Genomic DNA, 25291 nt, shown 5'->3' on the forward strand with positions numbered 1-25291 from the left:
ACAAGTGAAATCCATATCTCAATGAACCATGTTTCTGAAGGACAGGAAGCCCAAGGAAAACAAACCTCTACAACTCATACAAACTTCTGACCTGGTGGATAGTTTCTCTTTGTTGGAGCTGCCTGTAGTAGTAGCGAACAAATGTAGAAGAGAGTCTGTGTCTTCTTTCAGCCCAGGAGTGCCAAGATGCTGGAACCAAGAAAGGGGGGCCATCCAAGTGTTGTGGAGAAGGATATTAGATGCTGGATTACAGACTGCCCACCCTTGGCTCTCTGGAAAGTCCACTGTTTTACAGGGCTTCCTATCTTAGGGCACTTTTCCATTTAGATCTTACTGAGCCTGTTTGAAGCTAATCTTATCTTTGAATGTGCTCCTGTTGTAAAACCACCTTTCTCATTTCTTAAGGCCACGTCTAAAGCAGGTCAGTCAGTACATTGACCTTTCTCGGACTGACACCAAGTGAAGTGGTAAGAGTGTTCAACCCGGGCAACACACTTTCCCTGCAGGTGCCCTGGGAGATGTGGAATGATTGTGACCTCTGAATAGAATAGATGGGGAATGGATTCTTAAAATCTGATACCAATTCTCTTTCTCTTCCTACTAATTGCAAAAACACAATCTAAAACAGTAGGAATTGAGAGACGTTGGTGATCCAGATCAAATAATGTGCCTCCAGGGTTGGAGCATTGAGGGGGAGGGTCAATTTTGATAGAGCAGGAAGGCCCAGCAGAGCTGGAGAAGGGCATTTAAAACATTTAAACGCCATTCGTAGAAAATGCGATATTCATCCTAACCAACTGCTTACTTACTAACTCCCAGTTAGGTATTTAAAAAGATAAGATTAAATGTCTAGAATTCAGTGATAATTATGTAAACAAAAACCAACCTTAAATTGCCTAGAATTAGATACGGCTATTGACACTATGCGTATCTTATAAATCATTCTAATTGAGCAGGGCAGTGTTACCTTCCCAAACCTAAAAACCCATAAGTTACGAGAACATTCTGATTAGATGGACAAGTCTCCTTGGATACAAGCATTGAGTCTGATCTGGCCATGACAGGTTCACTGATAGGCAGTTTTCAAGAACTTTTGTGAAAATAAACATGTTATGGGGATAAGTGAAAACACAGGTCATATACAACCAAGAAAATGAAGGTTCTTTACATTTTTGTAATGCTTATACATTATATGCATATGCAAGCTACATGTATACATATTTCCAAAGCCATGCTTTGTGGCACTGTTATTGTTTTCTCTTTTAACAATTTAAGCATTTACTATAAAAAGCAGCCACACGTATTCATGTAAACATTAAAAAATACAGAATTATATACATTTTTTTTTTCGAAGGTACGAAAAGGTTTACTACTTACATATAATTTGAGGTCTCCGGGATGAGCAGAGCAGCCTCAGGCTGTTCCAGAATGGCTGCAGAGAGCAGACTGGCTTGGGGCTTTTATTGTGGTTGAGAGTGGGCCAGGTGAGGACTGCCCTCAGAAGGCAGGAGAGTGGGTGGCTTGAATCTCCTGTAGATGCTTGGGCTTCCTTATCAGCTGGCCCAGGTGTGGGGCACAAGAAACAGGTGTGAGGCTTAAAAGCTGTTTGCAGTCAAATATCAGCAGAGTTTAACTCTATCACAAACATTCACACAGTCACCAAACGTGCTCTTCAATGTTACCACTCAATTATTTCTTAAAATTTTTCTTCCCTCTCCACTGCTACTACTACTTTGTTAGTTTTAAGAAGTTATCATCTTTGTGTGAGTCTCTCTGGTAGGTTTTTTTTTTTTAATTGAGGTTTAAATGACATATAACATGATAGCTTCAGGTGTGCAATGTAGTATTCACTAGTTGTATATATTGCAAAATGATCATCACCACAATAGGTTACAGAATTTCTTTTCTTGTCCTAAGAACTTTAAGATCTACTTTCTTAGCAACTTTCAAATATGCAATATAGTGTCATTAACTGTAGTCATGCTGCTGTAAATTATATCCACATGATTTATATATAAAATATATTTATAAATGGAAGTTTGTACTTTTTAACTCCCTTCACCTATTTCACTTACTCCCCACCCACTGCCTCTGGAAACCACCAATTTGTTTTATGTAACTATAAGCTGGCTTGTTTTGTTTTTGATTCCAAATATGAGGAGATCATACTGTATTTGCCTTTGTCTGTCTGACTTATTGCGTTTAACATAATACCCTCAGGGTTCATCCATGTTGTCACAAATAGCAGGGTTTCTTTGGATAAATACTCAGAATTTGCATTACTATATCATATGGTAGTTCTGTTTTTTAATTTTTTGAGGATCTTCCATACCGTAACATTTTGTCATAATGCCTGCACCAATTTACATTCTCACTGACAGTGCACAAAGATTCCCTTTTCTCCACATTTATACCAACTCTTGTCTTTTTTTATGATAGCCATTCTAACAGGTGTGAGGTGGTATCTCATTGTGTGTTTTTTTTTTTTTTTAAGAAAATATTTTTAATCTTACAGTATAGTACCTTGAAAAGTACAGTAGTAAAATACAACAGCTGACCTCTTGGGGCTGGCATCAAGTGAATAGGCAAGAAGAGTTACTGACTGAAGGAAGGAAAGGAGGTGGGAAATGGTAGAGCTGAAGGATGGGGCTGAAGGGGACTTACTGTAGTATTTCCAAGGTCCACCCATGTTGTGGAATGTATCAGTTAAGTCATCCCTTTTTGTGACTGAATAGTATTCCATTGAATGGATATATATTACATTTTCTTTATCCATTCATCAGCTGATGGACATTAGGTTGTTTTTACTTCTTGTCTATTACGAATAATGCTGCTATAAACACTTATGTACAAGTCTTTGTGGACCCGTGTTCTTAATGCTCTAAGTATATGCAGAGGAATGGATGTGGTACCTCTTTGTTTTAAACTGTTTCAGGAAATGCTGGACTGTCTTCCACAGCAGCTACACCATTTCATATTCCCATCTGCAGTGCAAGGAGTGTTCCCTTTCACTTGCCCTGGGAGGACTGAGGGGCTGCTGGGGGAGAGGAAACCCTTTGGGCACCAGGAGGGGTTTGGGTGCCTTTGGGTGCTGGGAGCAAGTGCCTGCTCAACTGGGAGAGGAAGGGACCACTAAGGGGACCAGAGGATTCATTATGGTTTTGATTCACATTTCTCTGATGATTAGTGATGTTGATCACCTTTTCATGTAACTATTTATCTGTATGTCTTCTTTGGGAAAATGTCTATTCAGATCCTCTACCCATTTTTAAATCAGATTTTTTTTTTTTTTTTTTTTGGCTATTGAATTGTATGTGTTCTTTATATATTTTGGATATTAACATTATCAGATATGTAATTATTTTCTCCCATTCGAGTTTGTCTTTTCCTTTTGTTGATGGTTTTCTTTGCTTCTTAGTTTGGTATAGTTTCCCTTGTTTATTTTTGCTTTTGCTGCCTTTGCTTTTTGGTGTTGATTAAAAAAAATCATCTCTAGAATAGCACTGAAACAAGTATACTATCAAGGGTGAAACAGATCACCAGCCCAGGTTGGATGCATGAGACAAGCGCTCAGGGCTGGTGCACTGGGAAGACCCAGAGGGATGGGATGGGGAGGGGGGATCGGGATGGGGAACACATGTAAATCCATGGCTGATTCATGTCAGTGTATGGCAAAAACCACTACAATATTGTAAAGTAATTAGCCTCCAACTAATAAAAATAAATGAAAAAATAAATAAATAAAATAAAATGTAAAAAATCATCTCTAAGACTGATGTCAAGGAACTTACTGTCAATGTTTTCTACTAGGAGTTTTATGATTTTAGATCTTTCATTCAAGTTCTTAATACATTTTGAGTTAATTTTGTAAATGGTATAAGATAGTGTTCCACTTTCATTCTTTTGCATTTTGCTGTTCCATTTCCCCAGCACCATTTACTGAGGAGGCTCCCCCTTCCCCAGTGTATATTCCTGGCTCCTTTGTCATAAATTAATTGAATATATATCATGGGTTTATTTCTGTTCCATTGATCAATGTGTCTGTTTTTATGCCAGTACCACACTGTTTTGGTTAATATAGCTCTGTAATATACTTTGAAATTAGAGTGTGATGCTTCCATCTTTCTCAAGATTATTTTGGCTATTCAGGGTCTTGTGGTTGCATACAAATATTTGGATTATTTGTTCTGTTTCTGTAGGAGATGCCATTGGAATTTTGATAGGGTTTGCACTGAATCTGTATGTTGTTTGGGATAGTATGGACATTTTAACAATAGTGATTCTTCCAATCCATGAGCATGAAATATCTGTCCATTTACTTGTATCTTCAATTCCTTTCATTAAGGTCTTATAGTTTTCAGTGTATAGGCCTTTCACCTCCTTGGTATTTTATTCTTTTTGATGTAATTGTAAATGGGATTATTATTGTATTAATTTCTCTGATAATCACAGAATTCTATTTTTAACATCCGTCTTTCTCTTCCTCACATCACACTCTGCAGAGGTAGCTTTTGTTTTATAGTCGGTCTATCTTCTTCCAGACATTCCTAGATACACCTGTGAATATTTTTATTGCTTTGCAAATCGGATCAAACTATACTACCTTTCTGCATTTTGCCTTTTCCAACTAAGAGTATACTGTGGACATTGGGCACATGTGCCCATTCAGTATGCATAAAGGTTTACCTCATTCTTTTATTAGATACATAATACAGAGTTATCTTGATTTTTTTCAACCTGTGCTGTTTTTCTCTATTAGAATCAGTACTGCAATGAACACCCTCATACATGTTCTTGTACAGTTGTGTGAATGGGTCTGTAGGGTAAGTTCATTAACATGAGACTACCAGGTCAAAGAGTATGTATGCTTTGCAGTTAGATATATATTGCCACTTGCTTTTTGAAAAGGAGAAACCAATTTTTACTTCCATTCAGTGTCTTAAGAATGATTGTTTTCTTATATCCACATTAACTTTCTGTGTTAACAACATTTTTAATCCTAACCATCCTAATAAATAAAAAATAATTTCACACTATGATTTTGATTTGTATTTTTTTCATTGTAAGTAAGGTTGAATATCTTTTTTGTATTATATTGGCCATATGTAGTTTTTGTTAATTGTCTTTTTATTTCATTAACCTGTAATTAAATTATATTAAGGAAATTGGCATTCTTTTTATCTAAGTAGGAAATATTTTTCCCAATTTTCTGTCATGTGACTTTGTAAATGGTATTTTGTATTGTAACTAATTTTCTAATATTATATATTCAGATTTATCACTTTTCTATGGTTTCTAAGATTATAAAATATTTACTCACATAAGTGTTTATCTGACATTTTTCTCTAATATGTTTATACTTTTAAAAATACCTTTATGGCTTATTATTATATTGAAATTTTCCATTTGTCTGGAATTATATTTTTTCATAAAGTGAATTAGAGATTCAGTTTGTTTTTTTTTTCTCTGATGGCTAACCAGTTGCCCCACTATCATTTACTAAATAATTTCTCTCTCCTCACTTTCACTGTATACTAAATTTCCATAGGTATTTGAATCCATATCCTGGGTATACAGATAAACAGCATAAACACCACAAACACAGCAGATAATATTCTTCAAAAACAGGATGTGTGAAGTTATAATCAGTACTAACTGGTGGTTTGCTACTTATTGACACCTTGAGGCAAAGAATAAAAAACTGCCCACATTCTTAAGACAATGGCATGCAAGCTAATAAAGAACACCTATTTCCACTTACGTGCAGGGTTTGTTTTTCCTCACATTGGTGACCCAGCAGTTTATTAGATCACAGCCTTCTAGTCAGGAACTCATTTTTGTTTCTCATTTAATCTTAGGCATTGATGGTCTCATAAAAGCTGTTAAGTAATAATAATGTTGGGCACTTATATTGTACTCTTCATCCCTAAGTGCTATCTAAACATTAACTAATTAAGTGCATTGATGAAAGGAAAGGATTTGCAGACTTCATCAGGAAAACTGAGATCTGGTTGCACACCTGGGAGGGCATGATTCCTGAAAAGCATTAACTCTCTCTTTGAATGGTGCTCAGCAAGCAGAGGAATAAAAAGCTGGTGACATTATTTTACTTCTTTTGAAAATTTCCTTGGGTATCTTCTAATTAGTCTGGTTAAACTCACCTTTTATCTATCTCCCCAGACATTTCCTTTCTACATTCCTGGGGGTATTCAACAAGCTTCTTTTGATGTTTTCCCTGTCTGTTAGTCACAAAATCATAGGATCTTCAAGCTGAGAGAAATCCTTATTGATCATCTAGTTTTGAATGACTTAGTATGATCACTTTATTTTTGTAGGTGAGGAAACTGAGGCATGGAGAAATTAAGGGACTTATTAAAAAGGTCAGACAGCTTAGTGGGGATGGAACTGGGAAGAGAAGTCAAGATGTTTAGCTCCCATCTCAGATCTCAAATCAGTTTCAATCCTTTTTTCTCTTTGTGAGTGTCCGAGTTGCTTTTCCCTTTTTAAAAAAAACTTTCTTTTCAAAACTCCATCCTTTACATACTTCTCCTTTTGTTCTTTGCTGTCTATTACCTTTTATGTCTCTCCCAACCCTTAGTGGGTCATTCCCAAACATAATCAGGTAACATTGCTCTAATTTCTCCTCTATTTCTCTACTTCTTTAAACATGGGGTCTTTTGTTGTTGTTGGTAAGATGTCCTCAACAGGTCCCTCTGAAAAGCACTGTTTCTTTACTTTCTCTTACATATGTGCTTTCAGGGAGTTGATTTATTTTGCTTTGGTTTTTTCCAACCGTAGTTGCTGCTTCCTTTAATAAAGTTACTTCTCTTGGTAAATAGCCTAGGGTTTAAGTTAATAAGTCCACTTTCATCATAGAATTTCATGTTACTTTATTTTTTTTATTTTTTTAATTGAAGTTCATGTTACTTTAATTCATGAATTTCCCAGTCATTCACGCAATAATAAGAATGATACTCCATGTTTAGAAATTTACACAAGATGTGACTACGTAAGAGAATTTTTGTACAAGGAGTAAATATGTTGGAAAATAAATCCTTACATAAGCCAAAGACAGATCCAGTTCAGATCAAAACTGTGGGAGTAAACCTGAACCAATCTAGACTGTGCATCTTATTTCCATGCAGGGACTGAGTCGGTTTAGAAAGCCTCCATTTCTACATGATGGCTCAGTAGGTATCCAGTGACCTCAGGATTCTCAGGTTGAACCAAACCCCAAGGCTGCACTCTGACCCTAGATGCCCTCATTAGGACCCCTTCTGAGAGTAGTGAAGAGTACTTAGGAGACGGGAGTGGGGGTGCCAAGGCCTGGCATAACCCAGCTAGGTGATCTTAGCTCCACATCACCTCCCTGGGCCTTAGTTTTCCCCTTGTATGTGTGTGTGTGTTAGTCACTCAGTTGTGTCCAACTCTTTGCAACTCCATGGACTATAGCCCGCCAAGCTCCTCTGTCCATGGGATTCTCTAGGCAAGAATACTGGAATGGGTTGCCATTCCCTTCTCCAGAGGATCTTGCTAACCCAGGGATCGAACCCCAATCTCCTGCATTGCAGGGAGATTCTTTACAATCTGAGCTACCAGGGTGCTCCCCATCACCTCTCTAGGCCCCTTTAGCCAAGTTAAAGAAGCCATTTAAAGCAGGGGTCCCCAGTCCCTGGGCCATGGACCAGTATCAGTCATGGCCTGTTAGGAACTGGGCCATGCAGCAAGAGGTGAGTGGCAGCAAGCAGCAAATGAAGCTTCATCTCTATTTTCAGCCGCTCCCCGTTGCTCACATTGCTCAGCCTCCTGTCACATCAGTGGCAGCATTAGATTCTCATAGGAGCATGATCTCTATTGTGAACTACACACGTGAGGGCTCTAGGTTGCTCATTCCTAATGAGAATCATCCCGAAACCATCCCCCTCCCACCACATCCTACCCAACCTCTCATTGTTGTTCAGTCTCTCGGTCATGTCCAACTCTTTGCAACCCCATAAATGGCAGCATGCCAGGCTTTCCTGGCCTTCACTATCTCCCGGAGTTTGATCATGCTCATGTCCATTGAGTCAGTGATGCCATCTCACCTCCATCTCTGGTCCGTAGAAAAATTGTTTTCCACGAAATGGTCCCTGGTGCCAAAAAGGTTGGGGGACCGCTGACTTAGAGCCTTTCCTTGTATACTATTCAGTGAGTAATAATGGCATAACTGGACCAAAATGAATAATTGAGACCTTGGGGCTTCCCTGGTGGCTCAGATGGTAAAACATCTGTCTGCAATGCTGGAGACCCAGGTTCGATCCCTGGGTCGGGAAGATCCCCTGGAGAAGGAAATGGCAACCCACTCCAGTACTCTTGCTGGAAAATCCCATGGGCAGAGGAGTCTGCTAGGCTACAGTCCGTGTGGTCACAAAGAGTCGGACACAACTGAGCAACTTTACTTACTTTAAATCAGATTTATATTAGACACATAGCTAATTAACTCAATAGAGAAGTAAGATTCTGCTGATCGTACCATAAGGATTTCCTGAACTGTCTCAACTTAAAATATCTTAATCTACTTTCCCCATAAATAATACACATGTATTTATATGAGACCATATGGCCTGCTTTGGGGCTCAGAATATGTGGGCCACATAATTGTACTTACTGTTTGCAAATGCTTCTACTGAAGTTCCATGAGGTTATAGCTTCACGAGCCTATAGACATTGAGGCACTTTCCATAATGTGGAAAAACTGAAGTAGACCCCATCCTATATCTTTTTGTGAATTAAGAAATTTATGTTCTTGGGTTCAGCTTTACCATTCAGCCATCGGAGAAAGTTGAAATTCTTTTAGTCCCTGAGATAGTTTCTACCAGGAAGCAAAGTATAATTTGATAGGAATGGTGATGGCCACTTACAAATCTACCCAATTACGTCAACCCAGACAACCCAAATTACAACATAGTTTCCAGAATCTAAGTAGAGATTGTCACCCTTGGGAGAGAATCAGATAAGAGCTCAATGCTGATGTCATAATCCACCATGAGTGAAGTATTTGATTAGCCAGAACCTTTGTCCTGTTAGAACAGTCCCATAATGGATAAAGAAGGGTGTGGGGCAGCTAATTGGAGAAAACACAGTTTCCTGTTTTTGTGCAAACATCCCAGCATTGAGCCATGATAAGGAGCTTTAAGGTTAATTATGGAGAAATGGGATTTTAACAAACTTTTTGGAATAGGAAAATTCCTTATGCCTTTTATTTTCTGTTTTTAGGAAAAATAATATGGTAGTATGCTTTTTATTTTCTGTTTTTAAGGATTTATTATTAAGAGGAATAAAATTAACTAGACTTACTGTGGTGATATTTTGCAATATATACAAATACCAAATCATTACAATGTATACCTGAAACTAATATAACAATTTTTATATATCAATTTTTTTAAGAAAAAAGGAGTAAAATTTAGAATCAAATGAGAATTCAGAATTATTCTTGCATGTGTTAGCTTTTCAAACTTGAGCAGACTTCACAGACTATTTTTCCTAGATCTTCAGGAACTCACCTGGCCTAGATCACTAACCATCACTATCCCCACCTGTTAACGCTAAGAAATGTCACTCAGAAAGAAAATAGTGAGTGCTGTCTTTCAGAATCCTCTGGCCAAGCACATGCAAATGAAATTATATTTGAAATCATTTTACAGTGTGTGACAGTTTTGATTCTTCCATTTCACCAAACTTGCTTGTTACTAGTGAGTGGCAGGTGGCTTTGTTGGACATGAATGGGGTCTTTTGGTTAGACTCTCAGAGGAGGGGTCATTTGTCAAGTGCAGCAGCCCTCCCCATCACAGTCTTCCCAACAGTTGTCCAGACTCTAGATGCTACACAATGGCAGAGGAAGGCCAGTATTGAAATGGAAGGTAACTTGACAAATCAGGGGGAAGGAATGCGTCAATGCATACATTCAATGAGAAGGAGCTTTTTCTTTCTTGTTTCTTGTCTAAGTCCCCCAGTGTCTGTCTTTCTCCCAGTGTAGATTTTGAATTTTGTGGTGGTGCCAAGGGAGTGAAGGTAACGGACATAAAAGAATCATTTGTGCCCTTTTCCCAATCCCACAGATCTCTATTGGCTGCAGACCTTGAACATGACACTGCAATTTCCTGGTGCCACACATGAGTAATGAGCAGCTGTTTCTGAAACTGTGGTTTGGAGAAGGCAGCACTAGGTTATTTTTTAACTTAATTGTAATTTTTGATTGCTCTGCAAGAAGGCAAATCAAATAAAGTCTGTTGTCTTAGTCTGCAAGAAAGCCATAGGCCTTAAATTCCAGTGCTGACCATCTTGACCAGAATAGAAGAGGGGGGAAAATGTGTGTATCCTTGAGCTGGAAGTTCGACCAGCAGCTTTCGTGGGCTGCTGTCACACAAGAAGGGTAAGCATATTTGGTGTATTTGTCAGTTTGTGGGATCATGGAAAGTGATATTTGACTGTTCCTTGAGTTCTAGAAGTACCTGAGTTGATAGAGTGAAAATAATTTGTAGAGAGACTGTGAAAGTCAAAAATAGAAAACTCTTGAAGAAGGTATCAGCTTGTTATTACATTTGTCTTTATTCTACAGTGCAATAAAAAGGACACATAATTTTAAGTTACAAATGGAAGTGTGTATTCTTTGAACACGAAGTCCCTATGATAACCCTGGAATAATCATATATGCAGTACTTCCAAATTAAATCAGACTAGGACTTTCTTTCATATAAGAAATTAAGTTCAATGAAAAACAGAAGCAAACTATTTCACCATGTTTTAGACATATGCCTTTTTCTCAAGGAGACAGAACAATTTGGTATATGGAGAAGATGAGGGAGGCTGAGGAGATGGATGAAGAGCTGTTTTCTGCTAATTACTTTGTCATGATTTTGTTCACATAACAGGCACTTGGGGAAAATAACTAAGCCTAGGATAACTAAACCTCATCTCAGAGGTCTATTTCACCAGCACTTACAACATACCCAAATGAGTGCCTGGTTAACAAACCACCAGTCTTCTAAATGCTAAAGCTGAATGGCCTTGTGACTTGTGATGGAAGGAGGTAAAGTTATATTAACCTGTGACCAGGAAAAAGTGAAAAAGGAAGGCTCCTCGAGCTTTGGTCTTCTTTGAGGCTTTCATCTTCCTGGTGTTTGTGGAATATGGTCCTAACCTCAACATCCCACCAGCTTGGCTAGAAAAGTGGGAATGAAAAGCAGGATTCTTGAGGGCAGGAGGAGATGGTAGGACATCTTATTTCTTTTTAAGCAAGTATCTCAAGTACAGATATAGCTATGAGATATGAGCGCCAGATCCCTGGAGCCTGCTTCTCTTAGTGCTGAAGCCTCTAGACCAGAAGCCAGAATAGCTTCCCAGTGTTGCCAGTTGTTATATTCAAAACAAGATTAAATCTCCTATTTTACCTTTACCCTTTGAAATCAGTATAAAGTTTTCTTCCCTGTAATATTAAAGAAATGTTTGTCAGTTCTAAAATAAACTTAGAGTATTACCTGACTTTTCTGAATAAAAAAATTACAGCAACTTCAGCACTTTGAAACATGGCCCTGAACCTCACCTGACAAATAGGAAGACCAATTACTTAAGTGTAAGGAAGCAGAAAGGGTTTCTAATTAGCTGAGTTGCCACCAAGTTCACATGTTCTTCGTTCTCCTCCCCAAATCACACAGCAAAATGATTCGAAATGTTGGGATACGAAAATAGCACAAAGATATGACTGTTGCAGCAAAGGAAAAAGACTGGAAAGCATCCTCAATCATTCAGCATGAACCTAGATGCCTGGCAGAGAGAGGGTTTTTAAGACTAGTGTGAGATTCAGTCTGCCTTTAAGCAATTTATATTCTTTTAGATTGCTTTACATAAAATTGCCATTTTTATAAGTAAAATTGCCATTTTACTTTTATGGGCAAAATCACCATTTTATAGGTAGTATCTCCACTTTTACATTTTCAATCTACAGTTGGATAAGCAAAATAATCTCATGTTAAAGGATAGCAAAAAATACAGGAGAACATCAATTTCCATATTAAATTGTGTGGTTATAAAAATAAGTTATGTGAAGCACAAGAGATCCATGGCAGGTGAAGTAGCCAAAGATGACTGTCCAGATCAAGCCAGAATAGATCTGAGCCATGAATCCTGGGTGACATTTAAGTAAGTGCTAAGAGAAGAAGTGAAACTCCAGATAAAAGAAATACACTGGTGAAGGCACAGAAGGAAGAACAAGCATATTCTACACAGGGAAAAGTTCCCTCACAACAGAACATAAATACTAAGGAATGGAAAATGAATTTGGATAGACAGTTTGGAATTAGCCTATGGAGACACTTGTACACCAGGCAAAATATAAGCTCCAGTTTTGTCTAGTTCATGCTTCTTTCAATAGCCGAGTATATTCAATGCCGACTATGCATTGAATTCAGCAAATTCAATGCAATTTTCTGAAATGAATGAATGAAGAGTTTTTACTAAGGTAAAATAAGGATTCAACCAAAGGTTTGAAGGAAGAGATAACACACAGTGAAAGTAATGTTTAAACCTGATTAGTATATATGCTGGATAGATTCAAGGAAAAAGGTTATCATCCATAAATAAAACCAGAATCTTATTTCATTAATAAATCAGGACTTCCCTGGTGGCACAATGGATAAGAATCCGCCTCCCAATGCGGCGGGCACAAGTTTGACCTCTGATCCAGGAAGATTCCACATGCAGTGGAGCAGCTGAACCGGTGCCCCACAACTACTGGGCTTGCACTCTAGGCCCACTTGAAGGCAAGCTGCGAGAACTGAGCTTGCATGCAACTGAAGCTTGCATGCCTAGAGCCCATGCTTCACAACAAGAGATGCTACCACAGTGAGAAGCCCCCATACTGCAATGAAGAGTAGCCCTCACTCACTGAAACTAAAAACCCACATAAAGCAGTGAGGATTCAGTGCAGCCAAAAATAAAGAAAGAAAGAAAATTTTTTAAAAAATCAACATCAACCCTGAAACATTATGTGAAGTGAAAGAAGCCAGTCATAGAACACCACATATTATAGTATTGTATTTACATGAAATAGCTAGAGTAGGTAAAGCTATGAAGACAGAAAGTAGAGATTTCTCATGGGATGGGTTAGGGAGAAAAAATTAGTGACTGCTAATGGGTGTGGGGATTTGGAGGAGAGTGGAGGAAATGTTCTAAAATTGATTGTGGTAATGGTACAAGAAACACCTGGAGTAACAGGCAAATTTGGCCTTGGAGTACAGGATGAAGCAAGGCAAAGGCTCATAGACTTTTGCCAAGAGAATGCACTGGTCATAGCAAACACCCTCTTCCAACAACACAAGAGAAGACTCTACACATGGACATCACCAGATGGCCAACACCAAAATCAGATTGATTATATTCTTTGCAGCCAAAGATGGAGAAGCTCTATACAGTCAGCAAAAACAAGACCGTGAGCTGACTGTGCCTCAGATCATGAAGCCCTTATAGCCACATTCAGACTTAAATTGAAGAAAGTGGGGAAAACCACTAGACCATTCAGGTATGACCTATATCAAATCCTATATCAAATGGAAGTGAGAAATAGATTTAAGGGACTAGATCTGATAGAGCGCCTGATGAACTATGGATGGAGGTTCGTGACATTGTACAGGAGACAGGAATCAAGACCATCCCCAAGGAAAAGAAATGCAAAAAAGCAAAATGGCTGTCTGAGGAGGCCTTACAAATAGCTGTGAAAAGAAGAGAAGTGAAAAGCAAAGGAGAAAAGGGAAGATTTACCCATTTGAAGGCAGAGTTCCAAAGAATAGCAAGGAGAGATAAGAAAGCCTTCCTCAGTGATCAATGCAAAGAAATAGAGGAAAACAGTAGAATGGGAAAGACTAGAGATCTCTTCAAGAAAATTAGAGATACCAAGGGAACATTTCATGCAAAGATGGGCTCAATAAAGGACAGAAATGGTGTGGACCTAACAGAAGAAGAAGATATTAAGAAGAGGTGGCAAGAATACACAGAAGAACTGTACAAAAAAGATCTTCATGACCCAGATAATCACAATGGTGTGATCACTCACCTAGAGCGAGACATGCTGTAATGTGAAGTCAAGTGGGCCTTAGGAAGCATTACTACAAACAAAGCTAGTGGAGGTGATGGAATTCCAGTTGAGCTATTTCAAATCCTAAAAGATGATGCTATGAAAGTGCTGCACTCAATATGTCAGCAAATTTGGAAAACTCAGCAGTGGTCACAGGACTGGAAAAGGTCAGTTTTCATTCTAATCCCAAAGAAAGGCAATCCCAAAGAATGCTCAAACTACCACACAATTGCACTCATCTCACACACTAGTAATGCTCAAAATTCTCCAAGCCAGGCTTCAGCAATACGTGAACTGTGAACTTCCAGATGTTCAAGCTGGTTTTAGAAAAGGCAGAGGGACCACAGATCAAATTGCCAACATCCACTGGATCATCAAAAAAAACAAGAGAGTTCCAGAAAAACATCTATTTCTGCTTTATTGACTATTCCAAAGCCTTTAATTGTGTGGATCACAATAAACTGTCAAAAATCCTCCAAGAGATGGGAATACCAGACCACCTGACCTGCGTCTTGAGAATCCTGTATGCAGGTCAGGAAGCAACAGTTAGAACTGGACATGGAACAACAGACTGGTTCCAAATAGGAAAAGGAGTACATCAAGGCTGTATATTGTCACCCTGCTTATTTAACTTATATGCAGAGTACATCATGAGAAACGCTGGGCTGGATGAAGCACAAGCTGGAATCAAGACGGGCAGGAGAAATATCAATAACCTCAGATATGCAGATGACACCACCCTTATGGCAGAAAGTGAAGAACTAAAGAACCTCTTGATGAAATTGAAAGAGGAGAGTGAAAAAGTTGGTTTAAAGCTCAACATTCAGAAAACTCAGATCATGCCATCCGGTTCCATCACTTCATGGCAAATAGATGGGGAAACAGTGGAAACAGTGGCTGACTTTATTTTGGGGGGCCCCAAAATCACTGCAGATGGTGATTGTAGCCATGAAATTAAAAGACGCTTACTCCTTAGAAGGAAAGTTATGACCAACCTAGACAGCATATTGAAAAGCAGAGACATTACTTTGCCATCAAAGGTCCGTCTAGTTAAGGCTATGGTTTTCCTAGTAGTCATGTAGGGATGTGAGAGTTGGACTGTGAAGAAAGCTGAGCGCCGAAGAATTGATGCTTTTGAACTGTGATGTTGGAAAAGACTCTTGAGAGTCCCTTGGACTGCAAGGAGATCCAGCCAGTCCATCCTAAAGGAGATCAGTCCTGGGTGTTCATCGGAAGGACTGATGCTGAAGCTGAAACTCCAATACTTTGGCCACCTCATGCGAAGAACTGACTCATTTGAAAAGACCCTGATGCTGGGAAAGATTGAGGGCAGGAGGAGAAGGGGACAACAGAGGATGAGATGGTTGGATGGCATCACTGACTCAATGGACATGAGTTTGGGTAAACTCTGGGAGTTGGTGATGGACAGGGAGGCCTGGTGTGCTGTGGTCCATGGGGTCGCGAAGAGTTGGACACGACTGAGGGACTGAACTGAACTGAAGCTCTTGTTGTTAACATCATTTGCAAATGTCTTCTCCCAGTTTACAGGTTGTCTTTTTGTTTTATTTATGATTTTGTTTGCTGTGCAAAAGCTTGTAAGTTTGATTAGGTCCCATTTGTTTATTTTTGCTTTTATTTCTGTTACCTTGGGAGACTAACCTAAGAAAACACTGGTACAATTTATATCGGAGAATGTTTGCCTATATTCTCTTCTAGGAGTATCATGTCTTATTTAAGTCTTTCACCCATTTTGAGTTTATTTTTGTATATGGTGTGAGGGTGTGTTCAAATTTAATTTGCATTCAGCTGTTCAACTTTCCCAGCACTACTTGCTAAAGGGGTTGTCTTTTTCCCATTTTATATTCTTGCCTTCTTTGTCAAGATTTATTGACCATAGGTGTGTGGGTTTACTTCTGGGCTCTCTATTCTGTTCCACTGATCCATATGTCTGTTTTTGTGCCAGTACCACACTGTTTTGATTACTGTAGCTTTGTAGTATTGTCTAAAGTCTGGTAAAGTTATGCCTCTTGCTTTGTTCTTTTTCCTCAGGATTGCTTTGGCAAATCTGGGCTTTTTCTGGTTCTGTATAGATAATTTTTAGATTATCTGTTCTGATTCTTTGAAAAATGTCATGGGTAGTTTGATAGGGATCATATTAAATCTGTAGATTGTTTTGTGTAGTATTGCCATTTTAACAATATTAATTCTTCCAATACAAGAGTATGGGATATCTTTCTATTTCTTTGAATCATCTTCAGTTTCCTTTATTAATGTTTTGTTGTTCTCAGTATATAAGAATACCGGAGTGGATAGTTATTCCCTTCTCCAGGGGATCTTCCCAACCTAGGGATTGAACCCAGGTCTCCCACATTGCAGGCGGATTCTTTACTGTCTGAGCCATCAGGGAAAGGCCAGTAGATTTCAGGATTATCAGTTCTGGTTCTGTGAAAAATTTCACAGGTAATTTTATAGGGATCACGTTAAATCTGTAGATTACTTTGGGTAGTATAGCCTTTTTAACAATATTAATTCTTCCAACCCAAGAGCATGGGATATCTTTCTATTTCTTTGAATCATCTTTAGTTTCCTTTATTAATGTTTTATAGTTCTCAGTGTATAAGTCTTTCACCTCCTTGGTGGGGTTTATTCCTAAGTATTGTGTTTTACTGTTTTGATGTGGTTTTTAAAGGGGTGGTTTTTTACATTCTCTTTCTGATATTTCTGATATTTCATTGTTAGTGTGTAAAGAAATTACAGAATATATTATATTCCTTATAGTCTTTTACTTTTGTTTTATCAGCTACTACTATTTGTTCACCTTGACCTTGTAATATCTCTTTAAGTATGATTTACTGCTCTCAGATGTTATTTTTATGTAGAATTCTCATTTTGATTATGATTCATTTGAAAGTATCCATCTATTTCCAGCCACTTCCAAATTAAATTCAAGCTTCATTTTTTTCTTATATCAAAATCAGCACATATATGCATGTGCCTCAGTAAGAGAGAAATAAAGGCAGATTTTATCTTGTTAGTATAGGAACTGGTAAAGTCTTTGAAGCCTGTGCATTATTAGTAAAGTGAGGGGGGGCTCTGATGAACCGTCGGCTCCAAACTCATGAATGTTTGAGGGGAGGGGACTGTGGGATGCAGGCAGACTCGACACTGGGGCCTCGTGGAGACAAGTGTCAGTTGAAGAGCACGTGTCTTAGCAGGAGTCGGCAGCCTCCACTCACAGCCGGGATCATCATCATGTTGGAATCCAGGCCTAGTTTTGCCAGATCTAATGATTTTTCAAAAGAAGCCAAAAATCTGAATTTTTATATAACACCCCCCCCAGTTATTAAATTGGCTCATTTTTGTAAACACTAAGAGATTTAAAAAAAAAAATCTTCAGGCTAAATATAGCCCTCAGACTGCCAAATTGTAGCTTCTGTTATTATGATACTTAGCAGCAGCAAGAGAAACCTATTTTTCCACATTTGTTACATGTTCGTAGGTGAGCTGGTGAAAAAACTATTCTAGTAACTCATTAGGAAACAGATATTATTGACTATATAACATAACATGAAATTCTACATCAGTAGTTACCCTGCATGTTTTCAATCTGTTTTGGGAAATCCGCCACGTTCCTCGTATACTACACCGTAACTGTTAAGTCTATGAAAGTAGGCTTCCCCGTTTGTTGGTCCTCTATCCGCTACAGCACACTACAGAAAAAGAGCAATACAAAGGAAGTTTCAACATCTTCATTTTTCAACCCCCAGCGGTTTAAGCCAGAGGGTTCTTTTGGAACGAAAATACTATGTCTTTCCTTTCTCAGAGTTGCTGAGAAATTATAATTAGAGGTTTTCCTGTTGTGTTAAGGAAAGGAATTCCAGTCCTGCATCTACAAGACTTTTTGTTCTCAACAAATCTGCTTTCTTCCCTGTTCTGTTTCTCTCTCTGCAGGTAATAGAGGGAAAGCTGGCTCCCTTCTTGGGCAAGGTCATTAAATTTGCCGCCTCACACGTGTACAGCTGCAGTCTTTGTAGCCAGAAGGGGTTCATCTGTGAGATCTGTAACAACGGAGAGATCCTCTACCCTTTTGAGGACATTTCAACCAGCAGGTACAGAATCTCTTGTCTTATAACAGTATACCTGGATATGTCACATGCAGTGTTATTGGGCCCGATCGGGCCAACCAGTATGTCTCTGTCTCTGCATCAGATATCGCGTTTTCCTGGAGAATATTATTTACCCTTTGGTTTCCTACATTTATTTCCAACTCACCTTGCTACCTTTATCCAGAATGATAAAACAAAGTTGCAAAAAAAACCATAGTCTAGATCTGCCTTGTTTGGTAACAAAGAGTATTCAGCTTCATTTTTTAGAATAAAGATGGCAGTGGAAGAATTCTCACAACCATCGCAGGGTCAAGTGATAGGCTATGGAAATCGTAGCCTCAGAGGAAGACCCACACCGGATGGATGACTAGGAAGAAAACCAGAGGACACTGCTAAACAGCTGTCTGGCGCACCACATGCTTTTCTCTATAGATGCACTACAAACTAGTGATGAAAGGTTTAGGATCCAAAGGAGAGAAAAGTGGAAGTCCATGTGGGATTATTTTTCTAACCAAAGTAATATTTGGGTATCATCACTTCCATTGATTGATGGATGATGTTTTTCCCCCTAACTTAAGAGCAGGGTTTTTCCTGTTGCCTGTTTCTTGCGTCATAAAATGATACATATCACTTTTCCTTTTATTCCAAAAGCGTAAGAGGAATATACATTGTTTGTGCATAAGTGCATTGGCTTCTTTGGGCATGAATGTCATGGCTCATTTCCCACCCTGCTGGGCTCACTTACTCTGTGGTTCAGAAGAGAAGGTGAGGCATGTAGCCGGGGAGAGTTGAAGCTTGTGTGGTAGAGCTAAGATATTAAGAGTCCACTCAGCCCTTCTGGCCTCTTCTTAAACCCAAAGACTATTTGTAAATGTCTAGGTCCCACACACGGAAAGACAGACAGATAAACATAAGATTCCCTACACATACACACACACACACACTACTCCTGCCTCCAGTTTCCTGAGTACTGTTATTTAGCTCATAGCCTAAAGATTATATACTTCTTTAAAATGTATACCACACAAAAACTTGTATACAAATGTTCATAGCAACAGTATTCATAGTAATCAAAAATTAGAAACAATATAAATGCTTATCAGCTAATGACTAGATAAACAAAATGTGATATTATCCACATAGTGAAATATTATTCCATCTAAAAAGGAATGAATTATATGCTGCAGAGTAGATGAACCTTGAAGCCATTATGCTAAGTGCAAGAAGCCAGACACAAAAGGCCACATATGTTCTATTTATATGAAATGTACCCAAAAGACAAAACTATGGAGACAGAAAGTAGATTTGTAGGTGCCTAGAGCTTGGGGAAGGGGGAAAGAGAATAACTACTGATGAGCATGGACTTAATGGGGGGTGGTGATATAAATGTTCTAGAATTGGATAGTGGTGATGGTTATACAGTCTTGTGAATATACTAAAAAGCAGTGAATTTTACACTTTAAAAGAGTGAGTTTTATGTGAATTATACTGCAATAAAAAATGTTTAATAAAAAAGTAAAAATTAAATTAAAAAAATACTTCCAACTGAATATGCCATATATCCTGGGCCTTAAAAGAAGTCTCAATAAATTTAAAAGATTGAAACCATACCAGATGTGTTCTCTGAAATATGGAATTAAGATCTCCAGTAGAAAAAAATTTTGAAAAACCCCCAAAGTATTTGGAAATTAAATAATATGCTCTAAAAGCCCATGTGTCAAAGAAGAAACCCACCACAAGAGAAATTTTTTAAAAATTTTAAAGAGCATTAAGTTCACCATTTTAATGTATCAATTTTTAAGATAATTTTTGTAAGTCTTTATTGAATTTGTTACAATATTGCCTCTGTCCTATGTTTTGGTTTTTTTGGCTGTGAGGCATGCAGAATCTTAGCTCCCCAACCAGGGATTGAACCTGCAACCCCTGCATTGGAAGGTGAAGTCTTAAACACTGTCAGGGACATCCCTAAAATATTTTTAAATGAATGAAAATGAAACACAAAATATGAAAACGTGTGGAATGCAGCTTAAGTAGTTCTTTGAGTGAAATTTATAGCTATAAACACCTATATCAGAAAAGAGGAGAGAAGTTCTCAAATTAATAACCTAAAATTCCTCTTTAAGAAACTTACAAAAAGCAAAGTAAATCCAAAGCAACCAGGAGGAAAGAAAGAATTAAGATTAGAGAAGATATCAATGAAATAAAAAGCAATAAGTCAATGAAACCACACATTGCTTCTTTGAAAAGATTAACAAACTTGATAGCCTTTTAGGTAGGCTGACCAAAAAATTAAGAGAGAAGATACAGATTGCCAGTATCAGGAAAGAAAAAGGGTATAGCAATTAAAAGAATTTTTAACAGGCAGCATAAACAACTTCATGCCAACAAGTTAGACAACTTAGATTAAATGGATAAATTTCTAGAAAGACAAAGTAACAAAACTGACTCAAGAAGAAATAGAAATATGAATAAGCCTTCAACAAGAAATTGAAATAGTAATTTTTAAATCTTCCCATGAAGAAGTCAGATGGCTTCACTGGTGAATTTTGTTGAGTATTTGAAGAAATAATACCATTTCTTTACACCATGATAAAAAGGGGCATTATATAACGATAAGTGGGTCAGTTCTTCAAAAAAAAAATAACAGTCTTTAATGTATATGAACAAAGAGTCAAAAATGCGTGAGGCAAAAACCAACAATTGCATGGAGAAACAGATGGATCCACAATTATATTTAAGTATATCCATTATTATAGTTGGGCTTCCCTAGTGTCTGCAATGTCGGAGACCCTGGGTCGGGAAGATACCCTGGAGAAGAGAATGGCAACCCACTCCAGTATTCTTGCCTAGGAAATCCCATGGACGGAGGAGCCTGGTGGGCTGCAGTCCATGGGGAAACAAAGAGTCAGACACAACTGAGCTAATAATAATTATTATAGCTAGAGACTTTGTCAGTAACTGACAGATCCCATAGGCAGAAAATCAGTGAATGTATAGTTAAATTGAAAACCACTATCAACCAACTGAATATAATGGACATCTATGTCAATTCATGTGGTCCATCCAAAAACAGAATATACATTCTTCTCAAGCTCACATGGAATATTTACTAAGAGAGAGACCACATTCTGGGCCATAAAACACATCTGGACAAATTTTAAAGAGTAGAATTTATGCGAAGTACGGTCTCAGACCATAATGAAATTAAACTGTAATCAATAATAGAAAGATACTTGCCAAATACCCAAATATTTGAAAATCAACAGTATACCTTTAAATAATATGAGTTTATAACTTACGTCCACTTAAAAATCTACATGTGGGTATTTATAGCAGCTTTATTCCTAATTGCCCCAAATTGGAAACAACCCAGTTGATGGGTAAGAAAACTGTAGTATATCCATATAGTGCAGTGTTATTCAGGGATAAAGGAAATGAGCTATTATGCCACGAAAGGACGTGGAGGAAACTTAAGTGCATACTATTGAGCGAAAGAAGCCAATCTGAAAAAGTTACTTACTATATGATTCCAAGTATGTGACATTCTGAAAAAGGCAAAACTGTACAGACAGTAAGAAAATCAATGATTACCAGGGTCTTCTCTTAGAGAGGGTAGGGAGGAATGAATAGGTGAAGCACAGGAAGTTTGGGGGCAATGAGATTATTCAACATGATTCTGTAATGGTGCATGCATGACATTATACATTTGTCAGAACTCATAGAACCGTACAACACAGAATAACTCTATTTTAAACTGTGGACTTCAGTTAATAATATACCAATATTGCTTCATTAATTGTAACAAACTGCTACACTAATGCAAGATGTTGATAATCGGGAAAACTGGAGGCCAGTCATAATATGGGAACTCTGTACTACCTACTCAGTTTTCCTGTAAATCTACAACTGTCCTTAAAAATGTTGTTGCTGTTTAGTTGCTAAGTTGTACCCAACTCTTTGGAACCTTGTGTACTATATAGCCTGCCAGGTTCCTCTGTCCATGGGATTTCCCAGGCAAACACCAGAGTGGGTTGCCATTTCCTTCTCTAGGGTATCTTCCCGACCCAGGGGTCAAACCCACATCTCCTGGGTTAGCAGGTGGATTCTTTACTGGGGAGCCATCAGGGAAGCCCTATCCTGAAATATAAAACTTGTTAAAACAGTTCAATCAGCAGAACATTTGGCTCAAAGATCAAAGCTGAAAAGTTTTAATAAACTTTATTAGAACAAGTTTAGATTTACAGAAAAACTACAAAGATAATACAGAAAATTCCTTTGTATTCCATACCCAGTTTTCACTATTAACATCTTACATTAGTATGGTACATTTGTTACAGTTCAGGAACCAATCTTGATACACAATTATTAGCTAAAATCCACAGTTTTTTTTTTTCTGATTTCCTTAGTTTCTACCTAGTCATCTTTTCTGTTCCAGAATGTCACATGACGTTTAATTGCTTCATCATTCTCTGCTCCATGGTGGTACCAATCTTTCCGACTTTGTTTTCATGGCCTTGACAGTTTTGCAGGGTACTGGTCAGGTATTTGGTCAGTCCTTCTATTGGGACATACTTGTCTTTCTTATGATTATACCAGGTTCTATGGGTTTGGGAGGAAGAACAAAGAGTGTTCATTTCCATCGTGATTTTCATCATGATGTCGTATCGTGGGTACATACTGTGAACGGGACTGATCATTGTAGCCTTGTGTCTTCACTTCATAGTGACTCATCCCCCCACCCACTCCCATCTCCTTTTTATACTTTCCTTCTGGAAGTCAGTATGTTCGACCCACACTTAAGCAGTGGGGACTTATATGAGTGCAATATGTACAGAGTCAGTTGGAATTCTTCTGCCTAAGAGATGTGTTTCTTCTTTCCCATTTATTTTTTCAATTATTTATTCATATCAGTATGGACTTGTGCATATTTATTTTATGTGTGTGTGTTAGTCCCTCAGTCGTGTCTGACTCTTTGTGACCTCATGGACTGTAGCCCACCAGGCTTCTCTGTCCATGGAATTCTCCAGGCAAGAATACTAGAGTAGGTTGCCATTTCCTTCTCCAGGGGATCGAACCCGGGTCTTCCTGCATTGCAGGCAGATTCTTTACCATCTGAGCCACCAGGGAGCCCAAAATACATAAAATAAATAAAAAATATGTATTTTGTACTTTGGGTTGTAATCCAGTACCACGTGCTTGTGTTACTCGAACCGTTCCGGTTTTAGCCTTTTAAGCTCTTTCAGTTGGCTCCTGTGTCCCCTTGGCATATCATGGTGATTATGGAGGTTTTGGTGTTGAGCAGTTCCTTACTTTCTAGCACTGCCCAATGCTCCTAGCTCATCTTACATAATTCCTGCCCTAATCGTAGAAGCAGCCATTTCTCCAGGGGGCCCCTGCTCCTTTTAAATAGAGAATATTAGAAACCAGAATCAGGGTGCTGGGGTGCACACGCGTTTAAAGCCCCCAGTCTCGGTATTTGTCTCTTGCAGGGCAGAGGCGCTCCTCTCTCACTGCACATCTGGGTCTCCTGTTAGATCTGGCTTCTTTAAATCCCCAGAATCGGTATCTTCAAAGACTCCCCATGTGATTCCGAGTCACATGCAGGAGAAAGAACCCCTCCTCTAAGATACCTGTGGTCATGATCCATGATGCTGGATTCTCACAACCAAAGTGACCACATTAGCACAGCCATGGGCTCATAAGGCCTTTACCCTGTAGGAAGGAATATAGTCGGAATCCTCTGTTTCTCCCTTAGTCAGATTCAGCTCCCTTTATTTGCTTGCACAGATGTCTGAGTCTGAAGGAGCCCTGAGCCTTCCTGGAATTCCAGGTCCATAATACTTTCCAGGAACCTGCCGAGCTTTCTCATGGTGTTCAATTTCCACTTAAACGCTGGGCATGGATTGTACACATCAATGGAAAAAGGACAAACAGAAAGCCTCATAAAAGATTTACTGAAGGAAAACTGTAATCAGAAATTTAGAGTTGCAGATTTAAAACATATCCATAAAGATATACTAACTATAGGCGGCACTGCTGGTAAAGAAGCCGCCTGCCAACACAGGAGGCACGGCTGACCCGGCTTCAGTCCCTGGGTCGGGAAGATCCCCTGGAGAAGCAAGTGGCAGTCCACTCCAGTATTCTTGCCTGAAAAATCCTATGGACAAGAGGAGCCTGGAAGACCACAGTCCGTGGGGGTCACAAAGAGTGGAACACAACTGAGCACATACACATCCATAAATAAAAATAAATTTGAATAGTGGGATAAATTTTAAAATCTATGTGTAACTGAAATCTTTATGGGTGAAGTGATGATAAATCAGGTTTGCTTGAAAATAATCTGATGTGGGAGGGAGAGGATAAATATAGATGAAAGAGATAATCATTGAAGCGAGGTGATAGGTATGCAGGGGTTTATTATAATGTCCTCTCTACTTTCTGAATATGTTTGACATTTTCCATAGTAAAATATATTTTAAAAATCTATATGTGAAAATCCTAGAAATTTAGTGAGGTTGTTACCACGTACGTGTCTAACCATCTTGGCTAAATTCAGCACCCCTGTGCCCTCAGAACTATATTTAATATCCTTTCAGACCCAACTATCATGTGAACAACATAATTACAATTCAGTAAAGAACATTCCACAAGCATTAGAACTATTCATTCCTTCAATAAATGATTCACTGAGCATATTATGTTTGTGCACTGGGCTGGGTTCTGGAGACACAGAGTGAACTCGGCATGCTCCTTGCTCACAAATAGTTGACGGTCTCCAGTAAGAGACAGACAAGACACCAGGCGGTTGTGTTCTCATGTGGGAAGAGCCACAGGAGAGGGGGTCGACCTGGGGTTCCCCTAAGGGGGGTGACATGCACTGTGGGTAGAAAGATGCTCCACAATTTCTCAACAGAGGAGAAAACTCCATGTTGAGCTCTAAAGCACTGATTCATGCCCTTCAGTATCAGCATATACCCAGTTCTAACATGCCTATTTGATTATGGCCATGTACCACCTGGACTTTCCAGGTGGCTCCGTGGTAAAGAATCTGCCTGCCAATCCAGGAGACGTGGGT

At 38.6% G+C, this 25291-nt stretch overlaps 1 protein-coding gene across 3 annotated transcripts in view; it reads left to right on the plus strand.

Annotated features, from left to right (window-relative positions):
• PLEKHM3 (pleckstrin homology domain containing M3) overlaps window positions 1-25291 on the plus strand; it is a 197988-nt gene that overhangs the window by 147434 nt on the left and 25263 nt on the right. For all 3 annotated transcript variants that reach the window (XM_061148886.1, XM_061148887.1, XM_061148888.1), the window contains exon 7: window positions 18062-18219. In XM_061148886.1, the coding sequence (XP_061004869.1) occupies window positions 18062-18219 (158 nt within the window). The remainder of the gene's footprint in view (window positions 1-18061; window positions 18220-25291) is intronic.

Source organism: Dama dama, chromosome 8, assembly GCF_033118175.1.
Source record: "Dama dama isolate Ldn47 chromosome 8, ASM3311817v1, whole genome shotgun sequence".
Lineage (NCBI taxonomy): Eukaryota > Metazoa > Chordata > Mammalia > Artiodactyla > Cervidae > Dama > Dama dama.